The 13347-nt window shown below is 47.1% G+C and overlaps 3 protein-coding genes across 5 annotated transcripts; 1 reads left to right on the top strand and 2 right to left on the bottom strand.

Moving 5' to 3' along the window:
* Positions 1-3153: 3153 nt before the first annotated feature.
* cbx5 (chromobox homolog 5 (HP1 alpha homolog, Drosophila)) lies at positions 3154-6208 on the bottom strand. The gene is made up of 5 exons (XM_088367137.1): positions 5926-6208; positions 5245-5429; positions 4696-4924; positions 4478-4578; positions 3154-4009 (listed from the first exon to the last, which is right to left on the bottom strand). The coding sequence occupies exons 2-5, from the start codon at positions 5373-5375 to the stop codon at positions 3868-3870; spliced, it is 603 nt and encodes a 200-aa protein (XP_088223263.1). The 5' UTR covers positions 5376-5429; positions 5926-6208; the 3' UTR covers positions 3154-3867.
* A 373-nt stretch (positions 6209-6581) lies between these two features.
* Positions 6582-10048, top strand: LOC148401445 (heterogeneous nuclear ribonucleoprotein A1-like). Of its 2 annotated transcripts, XR_015855429.1 has the most exons (12): positions 6582-6729; positions 7187-7303; positions 7377-7523; positions 7596-7806; positions 7887-7979; positions 8058-8132; positions 8201-8248; positions 8319-8432; positions 8510-8623; positions 8694-8759; positions 9776-9839; positions 9954-10048. XR_015855429.1 is itself a non-coding variant. In XM_088367117.1 (11 exons), the coding sequence occupies exons 1-10, from the start codon at positions 6718-6720 to the stop codon at positions 8744-8746; spliced, it is 984 nt and encodes a 327-aa protein (XP_088223243.1). In that variant the 5' UTR covers positions 6583-6717; the 3' UTR covers positions 8747-8759; positions 8911-9247. The 2 variants fall into 2 exon arrangements, 1 of the variants encoding a protein (XP_088223243.1); XM_088367117.1 differs by lacking the exons at positions 9776-9839; positions 9954-10048 and adding an exon at positions 8911-9247 and having other exon boundaries at positions 6583-6729.
* nfe2 (nuclear factor, erythroid 2) lies at positions 10013-13347 on the bottom strand. Of its 2 annotated transcripts, none has more exons than XM_088367103.1 (4): positions 12666-13347; positions 11663-11993; positions 11449-11586; positions 10013-11321 (listed from the first exon to the last, which is right to left on the bottom strand). In XM_088367103.1, exons 2-4 carry the CDS (start codon positions 11708-11710, stop codon positions 10164-10166), a joined length of 1344 nt encoding a protein of 447 aa, XP_088223229.1. In that variant the 5' UTR covers positions 11711-11993; positions 12666-13347; the 3' UTR covers positions 10013-10163. The 2 variants fall into 2 exon arrangements, with proteins under 2 accessions (XP_088223229.1, XP_088223219.1); XM_088367093.1 differs by having other exon boundaries at positions 11663-11741; positions 12666-13346.

Below are 13347 nucleotides of genomic sequence, written 5' to 3'. Positions count from 1 at the left end.
CTTTCAATCTGGCGCCAACGAGGCTTTACAGTATGCGTTCCCATCTCGCTCGGTGTCATTTTGACTCCTAATTACAAATCGTGAGGATGTTGAGCTTGTCTAATGGGCACTGGCAGTCGTCAGACACGCTGCGGCAACAGCCCGAATCGCATGGTGTCATTTGCCAGCGGGGAACAATGAGCTCATCTCTCGGGGAAGCGTCGTGGCCGCAATTTAAAAGCCATCGAGATGCCTCTGCCTTTTATAGAGCTGCCTGTGCGGTAAATAAGAGTTGCGTTTGCTACATGCCACGCTCTGTGTGTCTTTCGAGCGCATTTCGCTGCCGAGTTCACACGTTTGGATGTTAATTGCGCCAATTTTTTCCTGATCCTTTTGCTGCTGCTGTCTTGCCAGTAATTGGGTACAATTATGCCAGCGGATGATTTCTCGACATGAAGTCTCGAGTAGATTTAGCAACCATCATTAGCAGCAACAGCGCGCCTTTCACTGAAAGAAAAACAGGCAGGCAGACAAAAGTTATGGCGCTCCAATTTGTAATCCAATTATCTCCTAATGAATAAAACACTGTTGCGATTCGCTGGGACTGTGCGATGGCCGGAGTGGACTTACTTAATACTCTAAACCACCCCCCCCCCCTCCCCTGTCTCTCTTTCTGCAAATTAATTTATGGTCTAATTACTGGACAAGCCTCCAGATATGAAGGAACACAAATCACTATCCCTTAGCGGTTGGCAGAAAAAAGGCAGAGGATAATTGAAAATGGAGAAGGGGGATCAATAGTTAGAAGCCCAAGGTTACATGAAGTGCGACGTTACAATTAAAATGGAGATATGATGCATTGCATGATCCGCGGCAAACTGGTAGCTGAAAATACCTTTGCACTCACAAAAAAAAGAGCTGTTGAAAGACACGTTTCCAGCACATGGCGCTTGCACACGGCTAGCTAGCTTGTAAAATATGTGCCGTTTCATTCTCACATGGGTAGCCTGGGCCGCCTCTGCACACGTGGACAGCCAGGTCCCGAAAGGCCAGATGCCCAAAACCCTCGTCAGCCAGGCCCGGTCCCTCGTGCCTGGCTGTCTCGTGCGTTTACCTCTGGCCTGTTAAAAATGATATCAGCTCATAGAGGGCAAGCATTAGCATTTGCATTTTATTGGAAGCGCTGAGATTTAGAGCGGAGGATATATCAGCTCTGAGCAGGCAGAATTAGTTAACAATGCATTACCTGCCTTTTATGGCAGCCATAACTCTTCTCCCCTGGTGGAGAGGCGAGATGAGGGAGTGGGGGTGGTGCCGCAGTGGGTGGGGGTTGCTGAAGGGGGAACCGAGCCAGCAGAGGGTTGGAGGAGGAGCATTTGGAACCAACTGGCTCTCTGGTCCCGGGAGCATGCACATCAAGTGTGATGGCTCCCCAAATTAGAGCATCACATGGCAATGGCCTTGCCACACCTCAGTGCACCAGTCATCGCCACCACGCTTTATATCAGCAAGCAACGAGCTCGCCAACAGTAACACGCAAGCCAGCTCCTCCATTGATGAGCATCATTTGAAAAACAAAACGGCACGGTGTGTGGCAGTGCCATTGTTGCACAGTCTCCTCCCCTGCTAAACACTCATCTGGTGTGATGCGCCGTTGGGGGAGCTGGCCGCCCTCTTCTGCCGCTGCGGCCAATCATGCCCTGAGGAACTCATTTGCACGGCCTGCTGGGAGTGTATTGGAAGTGCGAGGGCTGCCATGAAATCCAACAGACCCACGTACGCCTATCAATGGTGGTTCTGCACGGCCCAAGGCCATGAAATGCATTTGAATGAAATTTAACAAAGACACAACTACTATTATTGAATCAAAGAATTGCAGATATTTACACTCTGGCCACATTCTGAAAATCAAACATGAAATTTATTTTGACCTTGAAGCAGACATTCACAATGTCATTAGTTTTCATTTTGTTGTTTTAGCATGATGGTTATGGATCAGGTAAATCTATCCAACACAGGCTCTTTGGATGAGCTCTTCCAACGACTATTCTCACGTGATGTGTTGAAAAAGTTGAGCATAAATGTCTTATAATGCCAAATGGAGCATGTCTCTGCCACACATGACATTTTTAGCTGTAAAGCAATAGTCGGTTGTGCTCCGTGCCGCTACATGTGTTGTTACCGCGCATGAGCAGCAGCCCCCCCTCACCCCCAACCAAATCTACCAGCCGGGGTTCATGGTCAGCGCTGTTCCAAGCTCCATAAAACAGCCTGCTGTTTCATCCCTTTGCCCAGCTTAACGGTCCCTAGGGCTGCAAATTTACTAGTGACCTTTGCATCGTCGTTACAGCAGAACAGGCTTTTTGCTCGGGAAATTCCATCACTTTAGGTGTAACTGAGCAGCTCTCTGTATGCATGCCTGCGTGCTCACTGTAAAGGGCACTAAGAGAAAAGGGAAGGGCTGGAGCTGTTGCGGGACTCGTGGGTCAACGATTGTTGCCATTTACTTTTGGATCCAAAAAGCAAAAATAAGGGACATAAATATTCAAATACACAACGCCGACTTTAGTTTGAGTGAGCTAGGGCTGTAATTGGTGAAATATTAATTGGTTCAAATGACTTAAACTGAAAACGGAAGGTGTTTAGATTCTCAGCCAGTGCGCAAAAAGGCATTTACTGGATCAGATGAACGCCGTTGCTGACGTGCAAACCCACCCACCTTAAATTACGCCGGAAAGCAATGCAGGTAAAAAAAATGAATGCTTTTTGTCCAACAGTGACACCTGCTGGTGATATAGGCTGGTACAAGACATTTCCTCCGTAAAAAAAAAAAAGTGTACTCAACATTTTTTTTTCCTTTGACTGTTGCATCTAATTTATGTGTTATTGTTTTGGTTTCCTGCCCTCTTACAGTGCACAAGCCCACCAGCTGAATACATACATTGCTGGGTCAAAAAAAAAAAAAAAAAGCACATTTGGGATTAAAAATGGAACCCACACAAGACTTAACCGAACCTCCTTGGTTGCTTTTTTTTTTTTTTTTGCAAAAAACAACCCACAATTGTGTCAAAATGCCCCAATTTTCTGGGCCGGTTCAATTTTTAACCCAGCGGTTGTAAGGGTGTCCATCTTGGTAATGTTTGCGATTAGAAAAAACCCAAAACCAACAGCAAATTCAACATCGAAACAATTTATTGAAGTATGCTGCCATACTCTGTTTAACATCACAAAAGGAACGGCTCACGTTTTGTTTAAAAAGTCTGCAATGTTTAAGAAAAACAAAAGTGTAAAAAGACTGTCACGCCAGAACTACTGAAGGCTTTGTTGCTAAGTAAAATAAAGCTCATTAAAAACATATTTGGCCCTAAAAACTATTTTGGGACACACGACACCCACTTTTTAAAATATGTCACCCATCTTGGAAAGTATCTGTGAAGACAAAATGACAGGAAGCACTGAAGAATAGTTGCCAATCAAATGAAGGCAGGATAAGCCTGATCAGGCAACATTCTAAAGCTTCGAGTCACGATGATCAAAATCATGATTCACCCATTAAAAGTGACGTGATTTGAGGACTAATATTTGGAAATGAAAAGCACCGACTTATCGTCGGCAATGGCGAGCGTCACCGTGTTCATCCACAAGGTGGCAGCGAGCGCAAACGCGCCCGGCGGTGACTGATGCAGCAGTTTCTCATTCGCGACGGGACACCCGATGACAAAAAGATTGGTCTAAAGAGGGTTGGCGGTCTGTGTCCATTGTATGAGCGTCTTTGTCGGACAATGTACAGCGTGTGGGGATGCAGTTGGGGGGGGGGGGGTAAAAATGTCTGACTCAAGCTTGTCCGTGTGGCGGAGAAGTTGTCCTTTCCCGTGGAGGCGAACAAACTCACACGCTGACGGCGTCCTTCTCCTTCTTGTCGCCGTCCTCGTGCCAGGTGAGGCGTTCCTCGTAGAAGGCGATGACGATCTGCGGGCACTTGAGATTGGCGTCTTTTGCGAGCACGAGGTCCGCCTCATCGGAATCTTTCCTGTGGGAGGCAAAAACGGTTGAGCACGGTTAAGAAGCGTCACCGTCAACTTCTCGCTCATTTGAGAATCAAAGACGGGAACAGCCTTCATGCGATCGATCCGGGGTCTACCCGTCGTCTTAGACGGGCTCGAGCTCAAAAGGAGATTTTGTCGGAGTGTTATGATTTTGGGCGCAATTGAAACGCTTTTTTGTTTTCCGCTACAAGGACCGGCACTTGGACAAAAGGTTATCCAGATTGTAAAAACGCTCGGGAAAGATACCTTGTTTCAAATATTAACACCTCCCCCTCGCAAGCTTTCCCAAAGATTGTTAGCCAAAGTTGTTCAAGGCTGCAATAATTGAAGTAACAGGCCAACGTCAAAGTTTCCCAACTTTGCGCACAGAAGCAAAAGGAAACTACAAGTGCTTGTTATGGTCAGATTAAAAAAAAGGCGAACTGAGATGAGCTCGCAAGTGTAACGCGTACCATTTCATCAAGAACATCAAATCACCACACGAGTCAGTTGCCCCAATGATTTTCTCTGGTTCAAGGCCCTTCTCAAAACCTCGGGCCACTAGAATTTCATCCTGAAACACAAAGCAACATCAATCCTTAACATGGAAAAAAAATTGATAGGAATTAATATTTGCCCACCATATTGAAAAAAGCTCAATCTATCGTGGCAGTGTCACCGGCATCATTACCTCTTTCTTTTTTTTAGGTTTGCTTCCACCCTCGTCGTCTTCGTCGTCGTCCGAGCTCCTCTTCTTGGAGCTACCGGAGTCTTTGGCGCGTCCTGGAGAGGGGGCTGTGCCGGGCTTGCTGGCTGCGCTACTTGGAGTTGAGCTCCCACTTTTTTTGTAAGTCTTCATAAACTCGGAAATGAGCTCGGGGCAGTCCAGGTTCTTCTCTGGTTCCCATGTGTTGTGCTTGCTGAGAACAAATCACAACTTCTAACACCAACTGAACAATTGCCGTGCGTGTTCTCCTATTTTTTGACATGTTATGGGCCAAACCAGTTAGTGAATCTTAATTTACATTTGAGCATTTTCTGCACCGCCTATTTGACATATCTTAGGTGTCTCAGACAATGGCTGAGAAAGATTTTTTTTCACTATTATTTGTCAATAAAAAAATCAAAACATTCATCAATGGTCAACATCATTAGTAATTGCAGCTGTAAATAGGATATTTTTTCAGTCCTTCTCTTCGGGTGCACACAATAAATAATAATAAAATAAAAATGAACTTACTCTGAATATCCTTTCCACTTGAGAAAGAACTCGACCCTGCCTTTCGTCACCCGCCGGTCCAGCACCTTCTCCACAACATACTCTTCTTCATCCGACGAAGAGGAATCGTCTTCGCGAGACTTTTTGCCCATTGTAAAGTTGGTTGGTGAAGAGCTTTCAATGACGTTCACTTGAAGGCACACTTCCTGAAAATTAACATTTAAACCGAAACACGAGTGGTTTAAAACGATAAAAGGGCTCCGTGTTGTTCTGGGCACTACGAAGAATATTAACGCGGTGAGGAAATTCACTGGTTATAGCAGCAAATTATAATATACAGTCTGACGAGTACACAAGTGGGATCAAAATTAACCAGGTGATGAGGGAACAAAAACATTAGAGAAGCCACCAAGTTGAAAAAATGGCTAACTCTGCTCTGGGTTAGCATTGCGACAACAACATTTACGGGTATTTGTTTGATCGGGGATCACTAGAAACTAAACATTGGCTAGAAAAACATTAGAGCAGAACTATTAAAGCCCTCTATTTCAGTCACCAAGACGTAAAATAGCGATACCATGCTAACGCTAGCTAGTTGGCGTGCTAATCAATGAACGGAGCAAAAGCAAACGTGCTAACGAAGATAGCCTGCGAACGCTTAGCTAACAGACGACGCGCCAACACGCTTACGCGTTTGCTTACCTTGTTCACGCAACAAGCATCAGTCTTAACCGATAGCAAGGTGGGGAGCTGCTTGTTTGTGAAGGGCGACTGAGGCTAACTTAGCATTTAGCCGAGACCACATAAAGGTACTGTACGCTTGCTTGTCCCGGTGCGTGAAAAGCGCGCCTTAAAGCTCACAATGAACGAATGTCTCCGCCCCTCAGCCAGCTTCTGACCTATATTGGACGCCCGTCATCCGCTCATCCCTAACTATTATATACCGTTTGTTATTACCATCAGTCGAAGCTTAATACATCATTAATAGGGGAGAAAAACGAAAGAACCAGAAAGCGAGGGAACATATACATAAGACATTACAGTAATTATGGTAGCTTATGAACTCTAATAACAGCGATGCGCATGTCCCCACCAAAAACCAAATGTCGTTATGAATGACGTTCAATCGCAAATGACCGACATTTAAAACTTGTATAGATGTATATACTGGTTTGTGATTAAAATATGTATTGCAAACGCGATCGTTAATGCAGAAAATGCACTCGAATATTTGGGTCGTACGGAAAATGCGGCCACGCCTACCTCGATAGCGATTGGAGCTCATGGTTGATTGACAAGATTGTGTCCAATAAATATTCTTGTTGGAGTGACGCCACACCTCAGCGGGAACCCCTGACCAATCGCTGAGCCAAAGAGGTGGATCTGTAACTATTTATTCTACTGTTGAGAGGCAGTCTTGGCGTGCCTGCCTGACGCGGTTCACCTTTTTCAGTGAAATTGAAGCGCGTCGGCTGAAGTTACTCTGCGTGCAAAATGTCTAAAGATGTGAGTACCTTGTCGTTATTAAGTAGTTGAGAGATGGAGAAAATGAACCAGTTGGCAATCCGTATATTGTGCGCGTTACTTCAATTTGAATGCGCGACACGAACTGCAATGCCGCCATTTTATAGGAGCCCGGGCCTCGTGCTCTATTGTTCGTAGGATTTCCCATCGTGGAAATTTACTGCTTTTTAAAATTGTTTATACTCAGTCGCAACTAAATTATCACACCGTTGCTGCATTGGGTGATCTTTCGGAAGTGAGTTTAAGTCAGCAATACATGAGCCTACCGCCACCATATTGTGGCGTAATGGCGGCGTTTTCGCCCTCCCCCACCCAGCGCTTGACTGCAACGCGGAACCATGTCTGTCTCTCCCGACACGCTCAAATAAAACTGCGCAGACGCCCCGTGTTACTCTGCATCTCGCTGAACGCCGCCGTCATGCATTCTCTTACTGTTTAGATTCCACGTGAGCCAGAGCAGCTTCGCAAGCTGTTCATCGGAGGATTGAGCTTCGAAACCACAGACGAAAGTTTGCGGGCCCATTTCGAACAATGGGGTAGTCTTACTGATTGTGTGGTAAGTGAATTAATTTGAATTCAACTGTTTTCTCAGGAGCGTATTTAAATGATCTCTTGTGTCGGCCGCTTAGGTCATGAGGGATTCCAACAACAGGAGATCCAGGGGGTTTGGCTTTGTCACCTACTCATCAGTACAGGAGGTGGATGCTGCTATGTCAGCTCGTCCTCATAAGGTGGACGGAAGAGTGGTTGAACCTAAACGTGCCGTCTCCAGAGAGGTAGTCCAACATTGTCGATGGTTTTCGGGCTGGTGGATAGATAGATGTGTTGATTGATTTCTCCTGTTGCAGGACTCCAACCGACCGGGCGCTCATGTCACAGTCAAGAAAATATTCGTTGGTGGTATCAAGGAGGACACTGAGGAACAACACTTGCGTGACTATTTCGAGCAATTTGGCAAGATTGAGGTGGTTGAAATTATGAACGATCGGAATACCGGAAGGAAGAGGGGCTTTGGTTTTGTGACTTTCGATGACCACGATGCAGTGGACAGGATCGTCAGTAAGTGCACTTTTGACCGTGACTCGGAATGGACGGCTGTATGCGACATGTTTGTAGACTACACGTTTCTGTTCCCGCAGTTCAGAAATATCACACCATTAACTCCCACAACTGCGAAGTGAGAAAGGCCCTCCCACGACAGGATATGCAGTCCTCGGGAATGAGAGGAGGAGGTACTTGCCGCTTGCACGCGTGGCATGAATCATCTGCTCAATATTTGTCTTTCTAATCTTTTTCAAAATGTCCAACAGGATTTTCAGGCGGACGCAGCGGCGGTGGAGGCGGTGGCGGGCGGCCGTATGACTACGACAGAGGTTACAACCAGGGTGAGCGAACGGTACACCGCTGTGACTGCAGAGTGTTGTCTATCGCTAACTTGCCCATCTCCTTCCAGGAAGCAGAGGTAGATATAGTGACAACCACTACAACGGCAATGATGGAGGTAAGTGTGCAGTTTTTGGGTTGAGATGAACTTGCCGCACAGCTGTACTGAAAAGGCATCTTGTTTTTAGGCTATGGAGGTGGATATAACAATGGAGGGAACCGCGGCTATAGCCAAGGATACAACCAGGGAGGTGGCGGCGGTGGAGGCTACGGCGGAAATAATTACGACAGCAACGGTTACGGTAGATAAGTTTTCTTTGGCGGCGGAACAGTGTGGCATTTGGCCTGCAAAATGATCCCGTGCCGCCATATCCTGCAGGCTGCGGAGGGGGTGGCAGCTACAACATGGGTCACTATGATTCTCAGTCCTCCAACTTTGGCCCCATGAAGAACAACTTTGGCGGCGGCGGTGGAGGCGGCAGCAGGAGCTATGGTGAGTGGATAGTTCAATACCATCATGGCGTTATTCTATATAGACTGAGTGCACGTTGATTGTGTTGAAGGTGGCTATGGGGGAAACTCAAACAGTGGCTATGGACGTCAAGGGCGATTTTGAAGTGACAAAAGGGGTGAGTATTGATTCCGTGGCCACCGGCTTTCCAGTCTTTGTAGTAACAGGGAGCCGTTGTTCGGTGCTCATAACCTTAAAAAAAAAAAACTCAGGATTTCAGGTCCTATGAAGTCAGCGCGCAGTTAACAATGTTCCGTATTGTTCAACAGGGCTGAGTACTTAGGAGAGGAAGTGACAGCAAGAGGAGAGCAAGGAGAGGAAGTGACAGGGCAGCTGCAGGTGTACCTCCTAAATCTGCTCAGCCAAACACGTGGCAGGTTACTTCCGCTGCGACAGATGTATACTAGGTTAAACAAAAAAAAAAATGGAGGGTGGTGTTCCATTAAGCGTTTTTGTGTTTTGATTTTTGTTTTATCAAATTTTGTTTCTGGAAAGCAAGCATTCCAATGAGGGTTTTATGTAGATATGTTGTCCTTAATCTCTGGTTTTATTTGTAACTGCATCCAAGTTGAGCTGAAATAAACAAACTTTCAGTCTTTTTACAAACTCTTGTTAGCCTCCTTTAGTGGTTTTGAGAAGAGGGCCGGCCGCCCGGCTGACTTTTGCATACAGCTGGGGAGCACCACGAGCAGAGCCCAATGACAGAGCATCCACGCGGTAGGCCTCGACCGGTTGAGGGCTGACAGGGGTTCGAAAAGGCTCGCTCGCGCTTGCTACGCAGGTCATCCGAGGCACGCTAGCTTACATGCGCTCTGTGAGGCTAGCCGTGGAAGCCAGCTGAGGGAGAGAAGTAGCAATCGTCGCCAGGAGCGTTGAAGCAGGGGAGGGTGAGGACAGAAGCCTGAGGCTAGCAAGGCAGCAGCTTCCAAAGGCTTAAATGCTACCTGTGTAGGTAAGACAAGACTTCTCAACATACACCTTGCTTGATCATGTCCATGTGGTAGTCAGATGTGTGGCACAGTAATGATTAAAGTGTTTTCATGAAATTGACCATCCCTGAGACATAATATTTGCATGCCGCCGATCCGTTTCAGCGGCCGCTGGATTCCATTGACTTTGTGCTTCTAATTTCAGGTGACATACAAGTTTGACCAAGGCGGAACGACATCGTACGTATCACCAGCAATGGCTACATCAGGTACAACCGGCGATGCTCTGCCTTTTTTTGGGATTGAAATTGCACTTTGAATTCAAGCAATTACACCAATTGTCGTGAACCTGGACCTCATCTGATGGGGTGTTTCTCTTGCAGGATTCTGGAGAACGACTGCAGATTTTATTTATTTTTGTATTCATCTGAAGAGACCAATGTTTCATTTTTTTTAAAATAAATTTTATTTTCATAAACAGGTGGTGTTTTAACTTGAATGCACAATAAAACACCCGACGTCACCCCGACATGAACGCTCTTTTCCCTACGAGCGTCGACCCGACCCGAACACTCATTTCCTTTCGAATTGCACTATTGTTTCTCGCGCAATGTCGTTTGAGGCACCAGATAGGTTTCGCCGTCCGCCATCTGTTGCAAGCAGTACTCGTCGACGGAATACGGTCGTCCGCTTTCATCCGTCAGCTGAGAAAACACCTCGGTGTAGAGTTGGCTGAGGTGACGCTTGATGTACGTCAAGCTGCGCTGGAATTCCAACCTCTGCTGCACCAGGCTGTCTCTGTGAGCCTGCAGCTGAGCCAGCTCTCTTTCCAGATGAATGATACTGTCCAGTTTGCGCTTGCGACAGTTCTGGGCTGCCACTTTGTTCTTGCCCCTGCGCCTAATGTCCTTGATCAGCGCCAGTTGGGCATCGTTCAGGGTGTGCTGCGTCAGCAACTCGTTGAAGTCATCCACTGGCAGGTTGACGATCTTCTCCATCGGGAAGGGGATCTTCAATGCCGCCGCCCGCCTCTCATCCTTGCTGGCTGCTGTCTGGACTGCTCCTTGAGCTTTTGAATGCACGGTGTGTTGCCAGCTCCCTCTGCTGGCTGACTCGGGGCGGTAAAGGTCACCCAAAGTCAGATTTTTGGCTGGCTCGGGATTCGGCATGTTGAAATGCGAATGGCTTAAATGCGGTTGGGCTGCGAAATAAGATTCTGGCGGGTAAGCGTCAAAGCGACTCTGGTAATCTGTCTGGTAGTTGGGTGGTCTTCCACCACCCGTTTCCCCGTCACACGCGATGGACATGTCCAAACCCCTGTAGGCCGCCATTAAACCAGCGGCAGAAGTTTCCGGTGAGGCCAAAGGTGGGCTGGAGCCCAGCGAGAGTCCAGAGTCTGACTCCAGATCATCGGCCGAATGAGCAAACGAACCATGGCCGCGTGTTGTCCACATGGCGCGACGGGGCACACCGCCGTTAGGCCTTCTGTCATCTCGACCGGCTTCCGATGAGCCCATCTGTCCCGCGAGAGCCATCGTCTGATCAAGTTGCGGTCCCGAGTGCTCATAGAGTTGCTCTGCGCGGTGACCTTCCGAGTAACCTCCGTCGTACGCGTCGGCCGGGCCCACCTCAAATGCGGCGGGCTCCGCAGAATGGCGGGGAGCGGGCCCGTATGCGCCCATCAGAGGCGCTGGCTCGATACTTTGGTATTGGCTTGTTTGGTAGGAGCTGTCGGCAGATGTCTCCAAGCCCTGCAACAACAACAAGCAGTCAGGCCGGTAGTCCGAACGAGTCTGGTGGCCATTTTTTGTTTTGTAGTCATATACTAAAAACTTTAAAAAAAAAAAAAAAAAGGGCCTATGCAAATGCTGCGGTCACCTGCAACTCTGTTATGGCCATCAACTCCTGCCAGGCGGCGTCCATGTCTGTCTGCGAATGTTGCGCTCCATGAGCTCGACCGCTGAGGAAATGAGCAGGCGCTCCGCCGCACGCTCTGCTCGAGGGGAAGGCCAGTAGCTTGAAAGAGAGCAAAAAATATTTGAGTGTCGACGCGGGGGCAAGCTGTAAATCCAAAGTCTTTGACAACCCCTACCTCGCAGGTCCTCCTTGGCGGGGGCACGTAGTTTGCTGTTGAACACATTTAGGCCACGTTCTTGTTGCAGAAGTTCAACCTTGTAAGGATTCACTTATCATTACATATCCGATTATCACCAACTCTTTACTATCAGGACAGAGATATGCTAAAAAGACACAAGATCACTGCAATGTCAGCGGTGGCGTGTCTTGTCCGCTTCGTTCTCCTCCTTGAGGTCAAGCATGCTCATTTCTAGCAGTTTAATTTCTATGAAGGCTTTCTGGAACACACGAATGTTCCCAAACAGTTGACTCCGCCCATCAGCTGTGCCAACCGGTGATAAGACAATCTGTAGGGAAACAGAATATTCTGCGACAGCGGACGAGGCCTGCTGGAAGACTGTAAACGTTTTTTGGAACAGTCTCGTAACCACCGATGCTAAATGTCAGTCGGCGCATTCTTGCTACTTGTCGTTGTGCAAACTCTCGTCCAAATGTTTCAAAATGGACGAGCAACCAATGACTGCGTCGAAACGACCTGCTCACTTGCTAATATTAGATTTGAGCCGTTGTCATGATTGATTGCGATTGCTATATCACACACAATTTGTTGATTTTTTAGCTTAAATATAAACTCTTCACATTATAAAATTGGGAAAGCTTTGTAGAATTGTGACCGGTGGATAAAATATTGAGCAAAAATGTTTTTAAGAGACGCAATGGCCTGTTAGGAGATAAGGCGACACTTTGCAAAATAGCTTCTAAAAGCGCCTGCAAGTTATAATAATAAAATAATAATACATTTTATTTATTTTCAAGGCACTCAAGGTCGCCGAAATGTTGAAATACTTATACGTTGAAATACGTCCCAACAAAAAAAAAAAAAACTTCAGCGTCATGGCAATGATGTGCCTAAAAACATCCAGCAATAAAATTGAACGTGAAATGATGATGCAAAAAGTCCTCCATCAAGCCACATTTAGTTTGATGAATTAAAAAACGACAAGAGGGAAGCGACATACCTGAGCAACATTGCGTACGTGGGTCAGCTGATGGGCATCATCCTGCCCTGGACAACAAAAATCGTCCGGGCTCCTCCAGGCGGACTATGCGTGTGAGTGTCTGCGTGCGCTCAGCGACACACAGCAGCAAAAATGGGATGGCTCAAAGGCGACGTTCCTCTAAAGTGCTTCTTAATAGCACGCTTACACCCCAACCTCCAAATTTCCCCCTTGCCCACATGACAAACCACAAAGCCACAAGCTGCCGCCATGGACCATACCTACCAAAATATGCATTCGCCACAGAAGACAAAAAAACAAGCTGTGTCCTTCAAAATGCTCCTGAAGCAAAAGGTATGACGAGGGAACACCTGGAGTCAGAAGAAGACTTCTTCGGCCTGGGCAGGGCAGGGGTGGGATTGAGACCTACAAATGGAATGTACAGGTAAGAAAGAACGCATTGTTCCTCGACCTGGCGTCCAGGGAGAGCGAGGGGAAAGAAGGAAGAGAGGGAGAGAATTCCGTTCCCATCCTTTGGCAAAAAAGACTTGAGAGAACCGCTCCGAGCATGGATAGAACCCGCTGCTTCAAAAGTCTAAGCTCACCCCGGCCAAAGTAGTGATGGATGATAGCTCAATGTCAACCATTTTGTTTACAGATGCTTCCGCTTTTTAGTAAATGACATCATACTTTGAGAATAACA

The sequence above is a fragment of the Syngnathus floridae genome, chromosome 2 (genome assembly GCF_059516105.1).
Source record: "Syngnathus floridae isolate MCC-2025c chromosome 2, RoL_Sflo_1.0, whole genome shotgun sequence".
NCBI classification, from domain to species: Eukaryota; Metazoa; Chordata; class Actinopteri; order Syngnathiformes; family Syngnathidae; genus Syngnathus; species Syngnathus floridae.
This window is presented reverse-complemented; position numbering and strand designations above follow the sequence as displayed.

Excerpts from the sequence above, each read along its gene's own strand:
- cbx5 (XM_088367137.1), bottom strand. The coding sequence starts at position 5,375 with ATGGGCAAAAAGTCTCGCGAAGACGATTCCTCTTCGTCGGATGAAGAA. Across the intron at positions 4,579-4,695 it reads AACCTAAAAAAAAGAAAGAG|GATGAAATTCTAGTGGCCCG; the intron begins GTAATGATGCCG and ends TTTGTGTTTCAG. Across the intron at positions 4,010-4,477 it reads TTGATGTTCTTGATGAAATG|GAAAGATTCCGATGAGGCGG; the intron begins GTACGCGTTACA and ends TGCCTCCCACAG.
- LOC148401445 (XM_088367117.1), top strand. Across the intron at positions 7,980-8,057 it reads CTCGGGAATGAGAGGAGGAG|GATTTTCAGGCGGACGCAGC; the intron begins GTACTTGCCGCT and ends AATGTCCAACAG. Across the intron at positions 8,624-8,693 it reads AGGCGGCAGCAGGAGCTATG|GTGGCTATGGGGGAAACTCA; the intron begins GTGAGTGGATAG and ends ATTGTGTTGAAG.
- nfe2 (XM_088367103.1), bottom strand. The coding sequence starts at position 11,710 with ATGTGTTCAACAGCAAACTACGTGCCCCCGCCAAGGAGGACCTGCGAG. Across the intron at positions 11,587-11,662 it reads CGCCAAGGAGGACCTGCGAG|CTACTGGCCTTCCCCTCGAG; the intron begins GTAGGGGTTGTC and ends CTCTCTTTCAAG. Across the intron at positions 11,322-11,448 it reads TGGCCATAACAGAGTTGCAG|GGCTTGGAGACATCTGCCGA; the intron begins GTGACCGCAGCA and ends TTGTTGTTGCAG.